This window comes from Rattus norvegicus, chromosome 14 (assembly GCF_036323735.1).
Source record: "Rattus norvegicus strain BN/NHsdMcwi chromosome 14, GRCr8, whole genome shotgun sequence".
NCBI lineage: Eukaryota > Metazoa > Chordata > Mammalia > Rodentia > Muridae > Rattus > Rattus norvegicus.
The window spans coordinates 2,789,019-2,810,553 of NC_086032.1; the positions used below are offsets into that span (position 1 = coordinate 2,789,019).

General features: G+C 45.9%; 1 protein-coding gene across 4 annotated transcripts in view; it reads left to right on the forward strand.

Moving 5' to 3' along the window:
* The window catches only part of Tgfbr3 (transforming growth factor beta receptor 3), a 175,976-nt gene extending 154,725 nt beyond the window's left edge, over positions 1 to 21,251 (forward strand). For 3 of the 4 annotated variants that reach the window (XM_039091791.2, XM_039091792.2, XM_063273006.1), the window contains exons 13-15: positions 7,054 to 7,104; positions 9,807 to 9,914; positions 18,056 to 21,251. In XM_039091791.2, the coding sequence (XP_038947719.1) occupies positions 7,054 to 7,104; positions 9,807 to 9,914; positions 18,056 to 18,174 (278 nt within the window). In that variant the 3' untranslated portion in view covers positions 18,175 to 21,251. 4 annotated transcript variants of the gene reach the window in all.
* Positions 21,252 to 21,535: the final 284 nt, after the last annotated feature.

The window sequence follows — 21,535 nt, forward strand, 5'->3', positions numbered from 1 at the left end:
GAGTCATTATACTGAACGTTCAGTGCTTTCTTTTCATAAAAGTCTAAGAGGAGAGGAAAGGTACTGTTTTTTTCTTCTTTAACCAGATATCAAAGCAGTTTCGTGAGACTCGCTAATTGAGGTGAGACTTCAGTTGGAGAAGCAAATGGGCGAACTGTTCATTGCTCAGGTTTATGAAAGACATCGAGAAGTTGAACTTGAGCTTCCCAAGGGGCTGTGTGCAAATTCGTCTTCCTTGGCAGGAATAGGAGATAGGTTTTCTGCTGATTCTCATCTTTATGATGATCCCCTCACCCTTTGTGATTAGTTTCTTTGGCTCTAAATTCATTTCTGTTCCACTGGAATATCACTGGGAAAAGGCGGGCAATCACTGGCCGACAGCAGTGGCTTATTTAAAATAGCAGCAGTTAGTGTTCTTTCTGGGAGTGGGAGATCAGGGATGACATGTGGGGTAGGTTTCCCAGCAGCTTTCCTGACAACGCTCTTCCTGCTGGTGTCCTTGCCACGGAGCCAACTATCCCTGCCCATCTGCTCCGTCTTTCTTTATTGCAGTTGTGCTTTTACAGGCCACAGATACAGGCAGAGTGGCCACCACCACTGCTAAGAACTGGGATGTCTTTCAGGCAGTGTTCTTCCCCTGTCGACAGGGAAAGTGGCCACCCAAGCTACAGGAATAAGTGTATGTTCTTCCTTAGTGGAACCCTCATGAGGGTATCACGGTCACCTTTGGAATCAGCGTTGGCCAATCATCTTTTGGCTACTTAAGCCTTCAAGAGTAGGTGAAGATGCTTAGACTATTAATGGTGGTGAGAGTCCCGCACTGATGAAGCATTTGTTTTGTGCTAAGTGCCCAGGGTGTTACAGAATTTAATTCTCACAGCAGCTCTGTGGAGAGCACTTTATGGAACTTGGCCACACACCTACATATTAGCAGACCAGGATTCAAACCCATTCCTTCAATTTTTTCGTCTTTTGCAAATCTTCCCATGTAATCTAATTCCTGTTTTTAGTAAAACAAACACACACATACCTGCTGGTACCATAGGGAGCCACCTCCCCACATCTACTTCCTTTCCTTCCCCAGCTCCATCACCTCCCCCTCCCCAACTCCACCCCTCACCCTCCCTACCTCTACTCCCTTCCCTTCCCACCCCATCCCCCTCCCCTACTCCCTCCCTTTCCCCATCCCCCTCTCCCTTCACCTCCCTTTCCCTTCCCACCCCCACCCTCTCTCCCCCTCCCCCTCCCCTTCCCTATCCCCCTCCCCCTTCATCCTCCTCACCTCTACTCCCTTTCCCCTCCTTCCTCCCCCTCCCCCTCCCCCTCCCCTTTCTTCCCCCTCCCCTTTCTTCCCCCATCGTTATCAATGTAGCACCCAAGTATTTTAATGAATATGAGCTAAAAGGCAGATGAAAAACTTTAGGGGGAAATAAAGCCCACATTCCTTGACAGGGTTAAAATGTTAGAGTGTATTTAAAAGTGCAAACTCAGTCATTCTGTGACTTCCTAACTTAAACGAACAGGAAAGCAGAAAATGCAAATAGCTCATGCATGTTACGGTCTCTGGCAAAACAATTAAAAGGGTTGAGAAGCTGCCGTTTACTGAAGCACATTGGCAGGCTTCCCAATTTGCCACGATTTATACCCGGCTTTTAATTCTTAGCAAATTAAGCTTTTGAGATTTTGGATCTTCTCCACATCTGAAAATAAAGCACCTGCATGTCATGGGCTGTCAGCAAATGTGGATTTCCTGCTTTTGCTTTCGGCCAAACCAGGGTTCTTTCAGGGGAGGGAGGGAAGGGTTTCAGAAAGCAGAGTTCTGTGAGTTGGAAATTGATCTAAAAGAGGCGTGACTTTATGGAACATGCTTGGATTTTCCAGAACCAAATACTCAAAAAAGAAAAAAAAAAGTTTGTCCTGAGGTTAAGGAGAAGAGAAGGTGAAGGACAGGGGGGTTCAGAAACTGGCAGAGCAGACTCGTCACGGAGGGAGCAGGGTGTAGAACCCACTGTATCCCAGCCCCTTCACATTTTGAAAACTGCTCTTGGGGGACTTTAAATGTATGTGAGACTGGAAAGATTCTTCAGGAACATACCATCCAGTTTGAGCAACTATTCACGGTGAATCTTGGTGGACGACTTCCCATGGTTCATCTCATCTGTCAGTCATCCAAGAGATACCTCTGAAATTTACGAAGCATCAAAAAATCTTCAGAAGTCTGAGTATGGTAATATAAGCCTCTAATCCCAGCACTTGGGAGGCAGAAGCAGACAGACTTCTGTGAGTTCAAGGCCAGCCAGAGCTACATAGGGAGACCCTTTCTGAAGGGGAAATAAGAAGTTGGAGGAGGACCCCAGTGCTTAGATCATTTAGGACCGACGTTCTGCAAGCAGTGTTATTATAAAACCATGTTTTTTTGGGTTCCTACTAGACCTTTAAGGTCTTTCTAGCACAAGGTTTCTCACTCTGAATAGCATCTGCCCCGGGGCTAGATAACTCTGATGCAGGTGCACTGTGGAATCCTTAGCATTATCCTTCATTTCTACCCAGTAGGTGCCTGTGCCCACCCCCAGCCTCCCCACCCATCACCCCTACTCCCCCATTCCGCCACTAAGGGAGCCATTGTCTAGTGGCAGAGTGTAGATAAGTTAACAGACCACTGCCAGGGGCCCCAGAAACACTGAAAAGAGCCCAGAGAAAGGATCAGAGTCAGAGAAGTAAGGTTAGTAAAAATACTCTTGAACGACCACATGAAGCCTCCTCCTCCCCGCCTCCCCACTGCCAGATGCCAGTTTGCTGCTTCGTTTCTTTGTGGGTCTTCTAAGGCCTGCAGTGTTTAGAACTGAATTAAACTGGCAGGCCAGAAGCTGTGTCAGTTACTCATGCATGACCCACCCCAGGCGAGCACATCCACAAAAGCCACGCCCAACAGCCCGAGGGGGAAGATTTTGGTTCTAGAGGTAAACCAAAAGTTATTCAGAGTACATGAAAAGATCTGATCCAGAATGCTGATTATAGTGTATCCTTTCTGCAAAGAAATCTACTGTTAAAATTCTCCTTACAGCAACGTCTAGGATTCCTTTCTAACAGTCTTTTCCCCCTAAGCCCAAAGTCAATATTGTCACGGCAGCTCTTTTCTTTCAGCGGGCGGCTTTAGTTACAGGACTCTGGAGGAGACAACGCTATTTTAGTTATCCTTGGGGGTTATGGGGAACAAGAACTGTTAGAGGGTAAACCCTGGAGGCTCTGCCCTGCCGTGTGGGCTTATCCTGCAGGGATAGTCATGAAGGGACTTGACTGAAGGAAATGAGGCTGGGGTGTCTCAGTTTAGTTCTCTGGGAGGGCCCTACATGGGGTAAGGGGGAGAGAGAGTATTAGATCATAACCCAAGTCCATTAAGAACTTGTAAACAATACCGTCCATCAGGAAGGCCTTGCCGTAAAACCTAAATGCTTACATGTGAGGTCTCCCCCGGGGAGAATCATTCTTTTTTAAACCACTTGGGGATTCTGAGTGAGAAAGTTTAACCGCAGGCGGAAGACTTCATGGAGCCCTTCCCAGAAGTGAGTGTGTGCACACTCTGTGCGTGATGCACGTGATGCACGCTGCTGAGACCGTCAAATGCCTTTGCGCTTACTTCAGCGAATCAAACTGCTAATTCTCAAAAGTAGGTGGATTTTTGTGGCTAGATGCTTCCACTTCGCAGAGTTCTTATGGTGGAGCTAAGAGAAGGAGGATTTTTGTTTGCTCTAATGTACTACACAAATCTGTAGATGCTAGAGTTAGTGTTGTTGCTGCTACCAATAAGCTGACACCCAGGAAAGTGCAGTTTAAGCAAGCACTCTTCCAACGGTGCTACGTCCCCAGCCAGAAAAAATGTATCATTTAAAAAATTGTGTTTTATTATTTTATGTGTGGGGCTGTCTTGCCTTCCTGTGTATTTGTGTGCCCCTTGCCTGTCTGATGGGCTCACAGGCCAGAGGAGAGCTTCTGATCCCCTGACGTTAGAGTCACAGATAATTGTGAGCCACCATGTGGTTGTTGGGTATCACACCCAGGTCCTCTGGACGAACAGCCAGCGTTCTTAACCACTGAGCCACCCCTCCAGCCCCTATGCAATGCATTTTAAAGTTGGTGTAATGAGTGTAAGTTGTATACTGAATTGTATCATTGGTTTTTTCTGAGACCGTACCCTAGCTTCCTGTCTTTTGCGGTGATAAAATATCCAAACCAAACCAAAGAGAAGAAGCCACATACAAGAGGGGAGTGGTTTATTTAGTTTGTAGTTCTAGCTCACAGTCTATTTCTTGGAAGAAATCAAAGCAGGAACTTTAAACATCTAGTCACATCACGCCAGAGGTCAAGAAATGTGTGCATACACACTTGCTTACACTCAGCCCCGTTTCTCTTATGCACATTTAGGACCCTTGTCTAGGAATAGCGCCTCCCACACTGGGCCAAGTCTTCCCACATCAATTAACTTAAGATAGTCCCTCACAGACATGCTTATAGGCCGCTACATGTAGACGGCCCCTCAGGAGAACTCTCCTCTCAGATACTTTCGAGTTGTGTTTCGCGGGCAATCAAACATCGCAGACAGGGTCTCACGGTGCAGCTCAAACTGATCCAATGCCACCATGTGTCCAACCTGTCCTTTAACGAAAAACTAATCCTGCTTCCACCTCCCAGGAATTAGGACTATAGGATTATGTACAATGCTCTCTGAATTAATTTTTTAAGTACCTTAATTTTCTTGGTAATTGTATCGAAATGTAACTCATATGTTTCCTCATCGGGGCTGTCACAAACCCACACTTTCAGGGGTCTGTACAGTTACTGATCACTTAGAACTGGACTTGGTCCAATTGAGCTGGTTATCCTCGAGAACGAGCAACCCATCTCCTTTCCCGCTGTCCTCCTTACTATTTATTTTTAATGTTGCAAAGGCCAGCTTTATTTTGGTCTGAATTCCCCCAAGTCCTCTTTTGTCACTGTTGTTTTGCTATGAATTAAACGTGTATCTTTCTTTATCGAGTGAAGAATGAGCTGAAGCCAAGAGACACTGAGCACAGACCACTTTTAACTCTGAAGAGAAAGATGGAGCCCGAGCCAGGGTTTCTTCTTCTCCCCTTTCCAATGAAGGGCAGAGAGATAATATATTTGGTTTTGGACATATCCAGCCCATTTCAAGTGCTCAGATTGTGCAGACTGAGCAGGACCACAGGGCACCGCGCTTATTAAATGAACTTGAATTTTGTGTAATCTTCATCTCATGCAATATTCTTCTTTTGCTTCCTTAAATAAATCATTTCAAGTTACAGTTTCCCATCTCGGGCCACAGCGTCAGCACCCTGGTCTAAGCCCATTTCTCTGTGGAGAGCAACAAGCGCTGGGCACAGCAGTGACTAAGGCATTGCTTCCCCAGGCTGAGGACAAGGACACACACTCCTCTGTAGCCAGGAGGTAGGAGGCAGAAACTGTGGTTCAGCCCTTGCCCTGAAGCTTCCCAGCTGTGATCTTGCGCTGGTCACAGGATATCAGTCTCAGCCGCTCATTTGTAAAACAGTAATTGCAAATTCTTCCTCTGCCTGCCTCAGAGGATGGGGTTTTAGCCTTGGACCTGTGGCATTCTGCGACTGTGAAGCTACAGAATTATTGACCGCACAGAAGCATTTTGTCGTTTTATTTCTTCTTTCCACCATTTTCCAAAATGGTGTCAGCATTTTAAGCACCTGCCGCCAGGCACCTCTGGAAGTCTGGGTCCCTGCCACTCTGAGGCTTTCCCTGAAGGCAGGACAAGAAAAAATGCTGGGAACCTCCACACTCCCTGGCACTCTAGCATGTTAGGATGTGACCTGTGTAACAGGAAAGGGGGTTGAGCAATGTGGGAGAGGTCAGCCCTGCAGGAGAGAGACCAGGCCAGCACAACAGAAATTAGCTTTTAAGGTGTAATTGAATGAGCCTACACACGAACCTTAAATAAGGAGTCACCAGCATCAGGACCTGGGAAAGGAGAGGGGATACAATGTTTCACTGGAAACAGACTGCACTTGTGTTTCTCTGTATACAAACGGGAGTCCCTGGGGTTTCGCTTTGAGGGGGCTCAGGAGGAGGAAACATTTGGAACATGGTGAGAAAGAGAGAGTCTGGTAACACAGATAGTGAAGCCTAACCTAACCCTGCGGTTAAAGAGAAAAGTTACAATAGCAGTAGGTGGTAGTGGTGGTGGTTTTTCCGAGACAGGGTCTATGTGGCTCTATGGTCTATGTGGTCTGTGTGACAGACTATGTGGTCTATGCAGTCTGTGTGACAGACTATGTGGCTCTGGCTGTCCTGAAACCCTGGTCTCTATGTAGACCAGGCTTAGCCTCAAACCCACCTCCTGAGTGCTAGGATTAACGACACTTGCCACTATGCCCAGCTGAAAGCTGTAGATTCTTAAAAGGATGTTTAAAAGGGGGAACAGTGTTGTGACTGTGTTAGAGACACATGGTATTTGGGGGGATCCAACCCTCGCATAAGTAACCGTAAAGATGGATACATGTACACAGTCAGACTCCAAGCCCTTAGATTGGGGTGCCTTCAGCCTTCCTTCAAACTGGAGAGCCTCTGTAATTGTTCATTAGCAAACTGCAGTGCCTAGCGTTTCTGAGGTGGACTTTCCATATGTAAAGAGGGAGGTTGGCAGTGGTTTCACGGAGTATTTATTAACACAGGGCTGGAGAGATGGCACAGCCGTTAAAAGTGCTGGCTGCCCTTCTAGAGAACCAGAAGTTAACTCTCAGCACCCAAGTCAGGTGACCCACAACTGCTTATAATTCTAGCTCCAGGGAATAGCCTCCAGGAATAGCCTCCAGTAGCACCCCCACACAGGGTTTTACACACGCATGCACACACACACAAACACACACAAACACACACATACACACACAAACACACACACACACACACACACACACGTATTGACTAATAGAAAAACGTCTGTTCTGTTCTGATGAACCTGATGATCCCTTCTGTAAATGGGATGCATTGTGACTTATGCTTTTGTTTCAGAAAATGTTCCCAGCACTAAGGATTCCAGTCCAATTCCTCCTCCTCCTCCACGTAAGTCTTTATGCAACTATTTCCAGGCAAGGCCCCTCTGGGCTTTTCTAAGAATGTGCTGGTTAGAGAAGATGTGCCAAACTGAGCTGATAAGGAGTACTGGGCGACCCTCCCGCTTCCTCCTCCTTTCCTGTCCAGCTTTCCTTTTCCCTTCCTCTGTCCTTCCTTCACCCCCTCCCTTCGTACTCCTGTGGTCTCTACCTTTGCTGTATTAAAACCTTCATTCGTTGACCCACTGACACATGCAGCCAGAGCGGGACAGCTACAGCCTCCCTTTATCCAGTTAATTATCGATGTGCTTTTCCTGTCCTCCAGTGGTGAGTGTTTGCTTCAAACCCTGCCTGTGGTGTTCACCCGCTCAGAGGAACTCGGCCCCACACATTCAAGACTATCTTTAGGCCAAGGGATGGAGACAGCTAGGGAGAGTAAGAGAATAACCACGCTCGGCACCGTTGGTACAGAGCAGTGAGTAGGGAGTCATGTAGGTGGCTATGGTTCTGAGTATTATTAAAGTGAGTTTCCATGGCTGTCATTTGGCATGGAAGCAGGATTCCACCCACCCAAAGTTCTTCTAGATAATGTGTCCCTGTGAGAAATCTGTATTGTTTTCTCCTCAGAGACCCCAGGACTGTTTCCCATTGCTGACCCCAAAACATACACAGTGTTCTTTTCTTCAACTTTCTTTTTTTTTTTTTCATTTTCTTTTTTTGTTTTTTTATTCTTATTTTTTGGTTTGTTGTTGTTTTTCTAGACAGGGTTTCTCTGTATGGCCCTGGATGTCCTGGAACGCACTCTGTAGAACAGGCTGGCCTCAAACTCAGAAAGATTTGCCTATCTCTGCCTCTGAGTGCTGGGTACAAATCATTCTTTCTAGTACTCCTATAGCAAGTCCTTTTATATTCTAAGCGGCTTATTTCCAGAAGATTACGGGATAATGGAGTGCCACAAAGTCAGTAACGGACACAGTGGGCTCATCTTCACAGATGACATCTGTCTTTGGAATTTCAGGACATTTTTTACTAAAAACTTACCGGCATGCTGTCTTTGCGTTTGTGGGCATAAGATGGCCCAGTGGCTTTCGTACCTGTCCCCTGGACTAGATTAAGCTTGGTGGCCATTGTAAGTAACTTCCACCAGGCTCTTCCTTGTTTCTCGGTCCTCCTTCCTTCCCAGGACTGACTCTGTCATACTGACTCACCTGTGTTACCTCCTTGCCATGGTGGGTGGAGTCACCCTCATTATTCCAGAATGTAAGGCATGCGGCTGGGCTGGAAGAGCTTGGGTCCTTGAGACTCCGTCCATCTGGGTAATACTGAAAAAAAAAAAAAAGCCTTGGAATGGCTGTGGGTACTTAGAGGTCACTGTTGAATCTTTTGTGTTGGTGTAGTTCAAAAGCAAAGAGGTTTCATTTCTAGAATGATCATTTAGGGTTGCTTCTGAGTAGGGTAAAGGAGGAAATTTCGACATGGAGAGAACTTGTACCTTCAATACACACACACACACACACATACATGTGTGTACCTGTGCGTTAAAACAGACTTATCTTACCAAACACTTCTTTACAAACTAGTCCTCGCTCAAAGATGCTTCCTCTTGAATGAAAGGAAATATCCAATTTATGTGAGCTGAAATCAGTTTCAAACCTAAAAAAAGCAATCTTTGCCAACTAGAGGAACAATTAGTTCTTGTGTATGTTTTGCTGACAATAAAACTGACATGGCACCCACTAAGAAGTAATTCACCTCATGGAAAGATCAGAGCTGGAACGGAGTCAAAGTACAGGTTGTTTAAAGTGAGGCCATTTGTGGGGATTAAGGTGGGGCTTACTGTGAACTCAGTGGCACTCTCTAACGCACAAGACTGATTCATTCTGTTCTCTTTCCCTCTCATCTTTCAGACTCTGTAAGTGTTCTCAAAAACATCTCAGAGTCCACTAAAGCTGCAGTGAGCCCCCTTGCTCACAAGTACCCTAGGAAGAAGCAACGGGTCTGATTTTGATAGTGGCAGTTTACTTTTTTAAAAGACAGGGTCTCACCGTGTAACCTTGGTTGGCCTGGAACTCTCCAGGTAGACTAGGCTGGCCTTGAACTCATACAGATCTGCCTGCCTCTGCATCCGGAGTGCTGGGACTAAAGGTGTGCACCACTATCCCTGGTTCTTCACCTTCTACAGTATTTTAACTTGTGACTTTTCAAGTTGCCTAAGTTCTCAGACCCCAGACTTAAAGTATCACAAAATTTGTAAACCTTATTTTTTTAAAAAACAACATTTTGGGGAGCTGAAGAGATGGCTCAGTGATTAAGAGCACTTGTTGCTCTTGCAGAGGACCCCACTTGGATCCCCAGAACCCACATGGTGGTCCCTAGCCATGCAGAACCCCAGTTCTAAGACAGGAGATTCAATGGGCACGCATGTGGTGTGCTTAAGTACATGCAGGCAAAAGAGTCAGACAAACAAAATAAATTAAAAGCCTGAAATTTTTTATTAAAAAATCTCTTTGCTCAGAATAACTTACAAACAGAATATGCAAAAGCCCAGTCTAGTCATCTTTTCCTTTGTCAGAAAATTTGCAGCTAGCAAAATGTGGAGTTTACTGTAATTGTAGTCTCTGATCTTATACGACCATGCTTTGTGAAACAGGATTAAAGTGGAAGTGCGTGAGAGTGCTTGACATCGTGTGTGTATCTCTTTCTCTCTTCTAGAGATTTTCCATGGCCTGGACACGCTCACCGTGATGGGCATTGCATTTGCAGCATTTGTGATCGGAGCGCTCCTGACGGGGGCCTTGTGGTACATCTACTCCCACACAGGTTAGTGACTGCTTACTTGCAGCTAGGGTGCGTCTGGGCACCCGCCACACACACAGGGCAGCCACCACACAGTAGACGTCAGCATTTATGTTGGATGGGGGAAATAACAAGCCAAAGGAAGAGAACACTGTTCATTTTCTTACATCCATGTATTTGGCGTTATTAGGTCACGTGGAGATGTACCTTGGTGTAAGTGATGCTTAGGAGAGAAATGTTTACCGTTTCTGTTGGTTGCGATTGCTGTGCTGGTGATGCTCAACTTCTAGTACAGTTCTAATCCTGCCATGGACCTTAAAGGAGTCTGTGTAGGATGACTAACTGGAACTAGACACCATTGCTCCAAAATGAAAGACTTTAGAATAAGCTGATGTGATGAGGGAGACCAGTTGCTCATGACCATAGCTGCCGGGGCATTGGATAATGCCCAACCTGTCCTCAGTCAGTGACTCCAAACCACACTCTCCTCATCTTTAACTCATGACATATTTTATAAACGAGATTCTCCTGTGTTTACAAAGTTTAAATTTCAAAATATATTTTTATGACTGGAAAAATACAAAAAGTGAAACAAGGAAGTTTAAGCTGTGCTCTCCTGTCCCACCTTCCCGCTTCCATATCTTTTGGTGAATACAGAGTTGGGCCCAATATTCCTGTCTTTGCCTCCTAAAGCACTAAGATTACAGTGAGCCATCATCCTTCCCTGGATTTACGTAAGTTCTGGGGGGTTCTAGTCCCCAGTCAGCATGCTTGGGCAGCAGGTGGTCATCCCAGCTCCTGTTTTCTGCTCAAACTCTTGAGAAAAGTACTTGACATGAGCTAGTTTGTTAGCCAAAAGTTCTCACTGTTTTCACTTCAAATGCTACACCTCATAACAAAGTATCTTAAATCGAGGGCTACATCTGTAACAAAGTATCTTAAATCGAGGGCTATGCCTGTAACAAAGTATCTTAAATCGAGGGCTACGCCTGTAACAAAGTATCTTAGATTGAGGTACAGACAGCAGCAGATCTTCCACGTCCAGTGCCCAGGGAGTCCACCTTATGAAAGTCAACCTAGTGGCAAAAGCTAAAGAGAGTTTAATAATGGAGCTCTAAGTCCTCAAAAGTCTTTGTTCCCAACCAGTAACTCTTGGGTGAAATGCATTTCATGTCAGAGAAGATGATGGCCTAAGTGGAGTGATTCTGAGATTATATAAATGCCGATGAGTCATTTGAAGAAGTTTCCTCATGTGCAAGTTCAGAAAAGAACCCGAAGGGAAAGCTTTTAGCAGAGTAGAATTTTGGAGTAAATAATTTTATCACAGCAATACTGACATGTTTAGATCTCAAACTAATAGTCCTTTGCAACTTTTTTCCAACCTCCTGCACGGAGGAGGTTCTAGGGCACTTGGCGGCTTACGTTGTCTACTGGGAATAAACTTGAAAGTACTCCAAGAAGACTGTAGCTCTGAGGATTTTATGTGGGGCTGGTCACCCACAGATGTTTTCCATGTGTCTACTCAGCCACTGGCTGGCTTTGGTCTTAGAACTGAGCCTGAAACCCACATGGTCCATCTTGGGCTAGGAAGCCAGGCCCAGGCACAGTATGGGGCTACCAAATGATACTCGAGTGTGCAGGCAGGCCCCACTGAGATCCCCTAGGCAATACCAGATTCGTCCAAAGCATCAAGCCGATAGAGGGCAAACCAAAGAGGGCTGAGTGTTGTGTCCTGCTCCTCGCTGAGGTTGGAGGTGGTTGTACCTCACCCTCTCTCATCCAAACAAAAGCCTCTGAGGAAAGCTGAAAGCATTGTTAATACAAAAATGAAGTTTGCACACAGATTAAAGGCAAACAAAAGACCCTTCCAGCAAACAGTTTATGTTTATGCCAACTCAGAAACAAAAAGATCTACAGACGCTGTTCTTGGACTTAGGCTCTTGACACTGCTTATGATTCCACTCCAAAATGACTTTCCAGTCAAAGCTGTGGCCCCCCAGCTGATCTTATGCACAGCTCACAGTTAATCTTAGTACCAAACAAACACAAAGAGGGCTCAGTTCAGAACCCTGTTAGTTTCTGACGTGGATCAGCCAACAGCAAGTTTAGATGAACAGGGATGGTCAGAACATTATGGCCAGCAAGCAGGGATGGGTGTCCAAACACCGACTCAGTCCTTTAATTTCCACAATAAGCTAACTGTGGGACTCAGACCTTATATGGTCTATTTGGGGGTTCAGGCTGCTCTGCCTCTGTGTCTGGAACCACCCTTCATTTGGATGACTCCCTCTGCTCATGTTCTCCAGCCCTTCCACAGCATACAACAAGTCACAGACTTGAATCATGATGCTTCACTCATGTTCCTGGAATAGTGTTTAGTCTAAAAAGATAGGTTTCCCGCTCTGTCATATAGCAACTCTGGCCACAGTGAGGTAACTGCTTTTGGGATCCAATAATTCTGTCAGAGGAGAGATGGTTGGGGTTAGGCATGGATCTGCCCCAAGATTTCTCACCTCTGGGGATACAGGTCCAAGAGTCACAGGTGTGTTCACATCTGTTGTTTCCTAGAGCACAAATGCTCTGTGTTTGCTTTGTAGAAAACCTTTTTAGCCTCATCAAAATAGTGCACTAGAGTGTGGCGCCTGAAGGACTTACTAAGACAGCCAGACCTACCCCCACTCACTCTTTCACTTCCTTCCCCGAAGTAACATTTTTCAAACTCTTGTCTGGTTCTTTGAGATAACAGCTGACATCTCTAAGTAACTCAAGTATGCGGCTGTCTCTTTTCCCTTGGTTGGCATCCTCTCGGTTAACGTCCTATTGCAGAAAACGACGGTTTTATCTCTGCTTTACCTGGGTGTCCCAATTATGCATCCATTTCCCTTCTTACCCCCTAGTACAGCAGTTCACAACCTTCCTGATGCTGCGACTCTTTAATACAGTTCCTCATGCTGTGGTGACCCCCATCCATAAAGTTAATTTCGCTGTTACCTTATAACTGCAATTTTACTGCTGTTACGAGCCATAACGTAGATATCTGATATGCAGGGTATCTGGCATGCAACCTCTGGGAAAGGGTCATTCGACCCCCAAAAGGTTGAGAGCTGCTGCCACCCTGGCAGAACCACAGTGTAATCTCTGTTGGCTACACATTCACTGTTTCCGTGGTGATGACCACACATGTGCTGATCACAACTTAAGCTATTCCGTGTGATAGTCTGTTACTTCTCCGTTTTAGTTTTTCCAAAGATCAGTAGCCTTTCTCTGCCTCTCTGCACCCTATCCCCCGTTAGTTTAATTTTTTTATCATCAGTTTGTCTGCTGACTGCCGGCTGTTATCTCCTGCCACCTCCCCACATGCCATCTCTTTTCTTCCACAAGAAGATGGCAGGCAATGGCTCTGCATTAGGAGTACTGACTGTTCCTTCAGAGAACCCGGCTTTGGTTCCCAGCATCTATGTCTAGCAGCTGCTCACAGGGGTACGCTCTCTTTCCTCCCCTCTTAAAAACAGAACAGTGTTTGAGCCAGCTGGACCCATCTAACTTGTCCCGTTGTGAACCATGTCTTTGGCCTCCAATCTGGAGGTCTCCATCACTTTTCTTTGGGTCACGGATGCCATAAGACATCCCACGCCTCCCTTCTTCTTGGTTTAAAGGGGACATGGGAAATACGAATCATGGAATCATCATCATCATCATCATCATCATCATCATCATCATCATAATAATAATAATATCCCTTGATTTAGGGGTGTTTTCATATTTCATGCTGGGAACTAATAGGGCATTTAATCTGAAAACCCATTCATTGTTCCCTCCATTCTTCTCCATCCCTTCCTTCTGTCCCTCTTTTTTAATTGGTGTGTTTGTGCGCGCGCGCGCGTGTGTGTGTGTGTGTGTGTGTGTGTGCGCATGTATGCATGCATGTGCATGTATGCATGCATGTGCATGTATGCATGCATGTGCATGTGTGCATGCGTGCCTGTATGTGTGTGTGCATGCACGTGCATGTGCCTCTGTGTGTGTGTGTGTGTGTGTGTGTGTGTGTGTGTGTGTGTGTGTGTGTGTAGGGTGATACAGAGTATCTCAGCACAGCATATGTTGGCTTTGAACTCACTATGTGGCCCAAACTGGCCTCAAACTTGTGATTCTCCTGTCTTAGAGAAGGTGCTAAGGTGATAGGCATGTGTCACTCAGGCTTTCTTTTCTCTTGCCTCTCTCACCCCATTTCCTGTATCTTCTCATTATGTAAATTATTGGAAAAGGTGAACCTCCTAACTAGTCCTCTGCTTCTTTGTCTCCTTCAGTTACCTGGAATCCTGCCTTGGACTTTCTTAATTCTAAGAACTGTAACTTTGCCTTGGTTTTCTTGTTTGTTTGTTTGTTTGTTTGTTTGTTTTAAATTCTCTTCTCTCCTTGTGCCTGGGTTATCTATCTGAAAATAACACAGGAGCAGCTCCGAATATGAGGTCCTAGCCCTGTGAACTTCCGTAGGATGTGTTGAGCGGGCTGTTTTATGGATGAGCCCAGGGTCACCCCCTGTATCTTTCTTCTGAGCTCATCGGATTTTTCCTGAAACAGGCCTTCCTGTTTCCCACCTACACAGCATAGGTCTTGCCTCAATTAAAAAAAAAAAAAGTATTAATAAAAAGTGCTGACATGGCAAACTTCCTGGGCAGGGCACAGTGCTGACACTTTTCCTGAATACGGATAATCAAACACAAGTCATGCTCTGGGGGAAGCTAACGTGTGGGCTGTTACCAGAGGACCGAGGCCCTTCTGCTTCAGTGGGTGTGAGGCTGAGCCCAAGTGTGTGGAGATCTCTTCAGCAGCACTGTGTACTCAGCTGTGGGGTCTGTGCTGGTCATTTCCAGTACCCTCAAGGTCGCCCTCTTCAGGGGGTGCATGGCCCTCTTCTTTCTGGATAAGAACAAGGAGGTCCCAGTCTAGCAAGGGACAGAGGAAAGTCAGGGGAGTCATATTGCATACATTGTGGGAGCTGGATCTACTCCACATTGTGTACAGACCCTAGCACCTCCTCTCCCTTCCAGGTCTGATATCTCAGTTGCCCTCGAACCCTCTGTGACAGACTTATACCTCTATACCTCATATATCGAGGCAGGGTCTCTTGCTTGAACCCGGAGCTCATAGATTCATCTAGTCCAGATAGCCAGCCTGCCCCAGGAGCCAGGCATTGACAAACAGGTTCGCTGGTAGAGGTTCTCCTGGATAGAACAGTGCATTGAACCATAGTCAAGAGAGGGTCAGGGCAGTGTGATACCCCACCTCAGGGCACACCCTGGGTTTTACATAAGCAAGACAAGAAGTTTCCAAGACTCTGAAGGTGAGAGCTTTTTCTAGTGGACACTAAAATAAGCTGATACAGCAAAGAGACACTTCCCAGGAAGCAGATATTCAGACTTCCTGGCAGGACACACTGCTGACATCTTTCCTGTTCTGGAAGAGGTAAACATGAGTACACTGCTGGAGGAGCAAGGCCATCCTGCTTCGTCCACTAGAGATGGAGCTCACAAGGCCAGTGGAGCCCAAAGAGATGGCAAGAAACCTCCCCTTAGACCAGCATGCACTCGGTTTAAAAGGGGAGAGGTGGTTGTTGTTGTTTTTAGTGAGGTTCAGGGATTAGGGATTTAACTCAGTAATAAGGTGTTTACCTAGCCAAGTCCAAGGTCTTTAGGTTCAGCACTAGCTCTGGATAAACAAACAAACAAACAAGCAAGCAAGCAAGCTTACATATGGCCACCAGAGCCTTTTAATGGGTAACAGGATTCTACTGAGAATGGATTAACATGTGAGTGGTAAAGTGGTGTGTGTGTGTGTGTGTGTGTGTTTATATGTATATATGAGTGTGTGTATGTCCGTGTATGTATGTGCATCTGTGTGTCTGTGTATGTATGTGTATCTGTATATATGTGTGTGTCCATGTGTCTGTGTATGTCCTTGTGTATGTGTATATATGTGTGTCCGTGTGTATGTGTATATATGTGTGTCTGTGTGTATGTGTATATATGTGTGTGTGAGTGTGGGTGTGTTTGTATGTGTATTTGTGTATATGAGTATATGTGTGTGTATGTGTGTCTGTGTATCTGTATGTGTGTCTGTGTATCTTTGTGTGTGTCTCTGTGTGTCTGTATCTGTGTATGTCTCTGGGTGTGTCTCTGTGTGTCTTTGTGCACATGTGTGTCTGTATGTATGTATATGTGTGTCTGTGTGTGTCTGTGTGTGTATCCGTGTGTGTCTGTGTGTGTATCTCTGTGTACATGTGTGTGTGTGTGTGTGTGTGTGTGTGTGTACATCAGGATAATTAATGGCTAGAAATATATGGTAATAGAAGCTGAGGTAGGGCCTATCATATTCAAGGCCCTGGGTTCAAACACAGAAAGGAGAAGGGGAAATAAAAGGAAGCGGGGGGAAAAGGAAGAAAAAAATATTGGATTATTTTTTAGAAATAACCTCCCATTTATGAGAAAGTGAATTTTTGGCAGAATGGTGCTTCTCACCCTGACTACATACACATTTGAAGGGGCAGCGCTGGGGAAACCCAAAATACTGCAGGGGAGAAGACTGTTAAAACACCATGATTGCCTGCTCCTTGGGAATACTGACCCCTTCCCCTCTCCATCCCCCCAATCCCAGAAGAAAAAATAATTAGAGGAAGCCAAATGCATGCACGGGTCCCAGGTGCCCCAGGTGGACGCAGAAGCCTGTGGAGCTATGTCAGGGAGAGCTGAAACCTGACCGGGGCATGAGCCGCAGCTGCCTTTGCTCCTCGTGGCAGCATCTTTGAGGGGCCCCAGGAAGGCAGCAGAGGTCTAAGGCCTTTAGTTCCTGAGCCAGCTCTGAGGTCAGAGCCTGTTCTAGCTGCTTCAGTGTTGTGTTTTAATAAGCAGAAGGGAGGGCTGCTTATCTCTGCCTGATAGATGCATATTTCAGCATGACAGGAAAGAGGGCCTAACTCATAAACAGACCTGGCCTGCTGGGAGCTTCTCGTATTGGTGGGGGTGGGGATTGCTAAGGGGACATTTGTGCAGCAGCTCCTGCCTCTCTCCCCTACCTAGAGTCTGTTTTCTGGAGGCCAGCTTCATTGAAGGGACCAAGGGTAGTGCCTCTCACACAGTTAAATGCAAACCACTTGTGACCTGAGCTTTACCCTCTCCAGAGCATTGCACACTTGGCACAAATCACGGGCCAAGCTGTAACGCATCGGGTGTGTAATGACAAGCGGGGCATCTGACGTTTTAGGAGATGCTCGCACTGAACCCAGCAGAGAGCTTCAGATGCAAAAAGGTGGTTTGCTGGCAACCAGTGCAGGCCCCATGTGCAGATAGATGACTTAAGCTCCTCGCCCTTGGAGCTTGGGGGTTTCCCTTGGCAGCCCCCTCTCCCTCCTCCCCCTCCCCCTCAGCTTCTTCCCCCTCAGACCCCTCCCCCTCAGACCCCTCCCCCTTAGGTCCCTCCTCAGCCCCTCAGACCCCTCCCCCTTAGCTCCCTCCCCCTCAGTCCCCTCCCCCTTAGCTCCCTCCCCCTCAGTTCCCTCCTCCTGAACCCCCTCCCCCTCCCAGGGCATGCTCTCAAAGCCATTAGCCCAGTGTTAAACAAGGCATTCAAGCAAAAGGAACGGGTGGCTCAGTGGTATTCGGCTCATGCCTAGAGTGTGCAAATATTAGGTTCCAAAAATGGGTAGGCCAATAAAAAATTATAGACTTACTTACAAGCATTATTATATTGATTTGTGATTAATTTTAGAACTTGGTCCTGTGATTCTTGGTCATGAACTTGTTAGCTGGTTAGGCAGTTTCATGGTGTTAGAAGATTCGCCCCTAGTTAGTAGATACTGGTGATGTTTTGAGAGTGGTAGGCTCTGGAATCCAGAACATTTGTCATGAGCCACCAGAGATCCTTGCCACAACTGGCCATACAGGATACACTCTTATTGGCTTATAAAAACTGTAACAAAACAAACAAACAAACAAAAAAACCCGAAAACAACAAAAACTCTTAAAGCACAAGGCCCTCCAGTCAACCTGGACTAGCTGCTTCTGCCTGTAATTGAGAAAAACACTGGGTAAAAAGTCAAAGTAAAGGTGTGGGTGGGGGGTACACATACTTCTCAGATCCCACAATATGACGTTGTTTTTTAACTGCAGGGGAGACAGCACGAAGGCAGCAAGTCCCTACCTCGCCGCCAGCCTCGGAGAACAGCAGCGCGGCCCACAGCATCGGCAGCACTCAGAGTACCCCCTGCTCTAGCAGCAGCACAGCCTAGGTGGACAGACAGACGCCCGCCCACCGCAGCCAGGGCAGGGCCCGATGCCAGTGCTGCGTGTCCACAGTCGGAAGTCTTGATCTGGGCTCCCTGTAAAGAAAGAGTGAATTTCAGTATACAGACAGCCAGTTCTACCCACCCCTTACCACGGCCCACATAAATGTGACCCTGGGCATCTGTCACACGAAAGCTAAGCTGGTGGCCTTCCCCACCAGCCCCTCGCAGGATGGGGGTTTCAATGTGAAACATATGCCAGTTTTGTTTTGTTTTTTTAATGCTGCTTTGTCCAGGTGTCCAAACATCCATCATTTGGGGTGGTCTGTTTTACAGAGTAAAGGAGGCGGTGAAGGGACGTCAGCTAGTGTGTAGAGCCAAGGGGAGACAGCTAGGATTCTCGCCTAGCTGAACCAAGGTGTAAAATAGAAGACACGCTCCATATCCAGTCTCGCCCTGGATGCCCCCTTCTGACCTGCCACACCCTACATGGTCCCCTGTGTAGCTTGCTAGCCTTTGTGGGGAGGGGCTGTCACTTACCACCGCAACATTCCTCTCTTGGGCCAATGAACGCTAATTCCTGGTCCTCCATGCACGCACACCAACTCCAAAAGTGCCTTAGTCAAGAGCATTTCTCCTTTCAGGCACACAGAAACTGAAAACGGTCGAGAGAGTGGGATATCGGATTTGTGCCTGTCTCCGGCATTCCGTCCTAACAATATTTAAATATCAGGCTGGTAGGGTTCGGTGGTCAGCGAGGGGATTAGCAGGGTGATGCCTGTGTGTGGCCATATGGGCACAAATGCAGAACACATTGTGGGGACGATCACTTCCCCCTTAAATATGGTCTATCCTTCCAGAGTTGGAACTTAAGTTATATGTGGTAGGCTATATTGACTCCAAATTCATCAGCCTCTCTGATGGGCCTGTATAAAAACCTGGAGAGGCCCAGGCCATCTGATGATGTCACCTGTCCTGCCCCGAGGATGCAGAGACTGGGAGAAGGACGCTGACTTTAAAAAGGGTTTCAGGTGAACTTCTTCAGCAGAATAAGGCGATGCCACTCTGACAGTTACTGAGTTCAGTGACACCTCTGTGTTAGAACCCCAGAGGGGATTCTCCATGCCAGATCCACTGCAAATTAAATACTAATATTGCTTTTCCAGAATCCCCACCCCAACCCCCCCCCAACCCGCAAACAAGATCCCATAAGTAGAACAAGATAGATCCTAGCCTGAATAACCGTGAGCAAAACCTCACTGCCTTTACGGTCAGGCAGTTGTGCCCTGGGCCTCCGTGAATGAAAACTTAAGTTGGAAGCGTTACTGGTAGAAACAGCTATGAAGGGTGGTGGACAATCTCTCAGTCACCAAACCCTTGTCTAACTGACTGCATAGTGGCTCAGCTTTCATTCAATTGGGAAAATTTGAACCAAGGCAGATTCCTTCAGGGCTGAGAGCCTCAGACTGATGCATAAATACATTGAAAATACTTCAGATTTTCCACATGAATACAAGATGGTTTGAGACTAGAGAAATACTTCTCTTTAGTTCCTTGGTTTTTAACATGAAGGTGTCATTGTGGAGGACCTGGATTATGTATGCTACCTGTGTTTAAAAATAATGCGCTTTGCCTAACCTTCAGCAGAATGTAACTGTTAAGTATATTCTATGTATAAAAAAAAGTTTAAAGATGTCTTCAAAGAAGACTAGAGTCTTTAAATCACTTATAGCTATATTTTACTACAAAATTCTGTATAAAGATATATTTAAATGTTTTAGAGAAATTTAAGTTACTCCATATGAAATGTTTAATTTCAGTTACTGTGAATTCTTCTAATCAGTTCTTTGATTTAAAAAGAAAAACCTTTTCCATCATATTAAAAAGAGAATTAGCTATGGGAAGATATTAAAAGATTTCTTAGATGGATAGGGTTAAAAAATTTTGTAATATATTTAAATGTATATTTTTGAGAGAGATACTACATTGCCAATGACTTTATAAATAATCTTAAATTAACTTACAAATTTATAAGATGCAAACCAAAAGATTTTTTTTTTAAAGAGAGAGAGAGAAAAGAGAAAAAAAGCTTTTATTCTTTTGGATCTCATTATCAGAAGTATTATTCAGCTCGAGAAATCTGATTCCCATATTGGAAAATGAACGTCCTTAAGTATTCCTGAAGTGTAAAACTGGGTGTCTCCTCCCAGCTCTTGTTACAGTGTTTCTGACCGCTTCTTCACCCTTCACAGATTTAATACAAAGTTACAAGCCTTACTTTTATAACATATCCTACAAGTTTCCTTAAGACTGTTGTTACAGTCTGGCTGAACCCAGTTCCACCTGCAAAGTCTTGCGTTGTGTCTGCAGGCCACACTAGTGGCTACAGAGGCCATTTTGTTTGTTGATACTGAGGCCATGCTGGGGCACCTGAGTCTAAGGTGGGACTGTGTGCAAGGCACTACAGCTCTTCCCAAGGCGTTTGCCAGCTGTTAGCGCTGCATTTTCAAAGGTCAGAGACTTTTCTTCTGTCTGAGCTGGTCATGTAGCAGTTTTTTCCTAAACACAAAATGGCCTCTTGCTTGTCTGGTAATGAGATTGTAAATCCATTTCCTGCATGTTCTCCCCAGGCTTGCCTGAGTGTGTGGGGTGCGCAGGTGCGTGCCCGTCTTTTTGTACTGTAACTACCTCATGGTTTGAATGGTGAGCGTACTGCTGGTTGTATTAACAGAGCACATTTGTCGGGTGAGTTGTGTATGTAAACTTTTTTTTTAACCCTGTTTGTTTTATCTGGGGGTTCGTTCATTAAACTGACAGATATTTTTCTAGGAGGGACTATTATTGGTTTCCAAATGCAATACTCTATTCTGGTTTTTCCTGAGTGAGCCTGGTTTTGTTACTGTTTTTTTCATCTATGAGGGTAAAAGCATACCCTGAAAAATCCCTGTGGCCAGTTTGAACACCCCTGCTGTAACCTTCCCTCTGTCTCATGGTCTTTGTGAACCTGCTTAGAGGTATAGTTTTGATAACCACAGTTTTAATTCTTTTATCTGTGCATAATAAAGATATATATCAATTATTAATTTATGTCATATTTGGTCATCACTGAGCCCTCCTCTTGGTCTGACACAGCTTCGATGTGGAACAAGGCCCATGGGGAAGATGAGGAGAAGGGAGGAAGGCAAGGACCCAAGAGAGCAGAGAGGGTGGGGGCAGGGAGCTGGGCTGTGCCCAGAGTTCACTCCTCTGAGAGTCAAAGGGGGAAGGTCATATGAGTTTAGGCTCCACTCTTCATCTCCGCTATTTCCACCACACAGCATCCCTGTCTGCCATTAGCTTCTTTCAGTTGCCCAAGGCAGAAACTAGA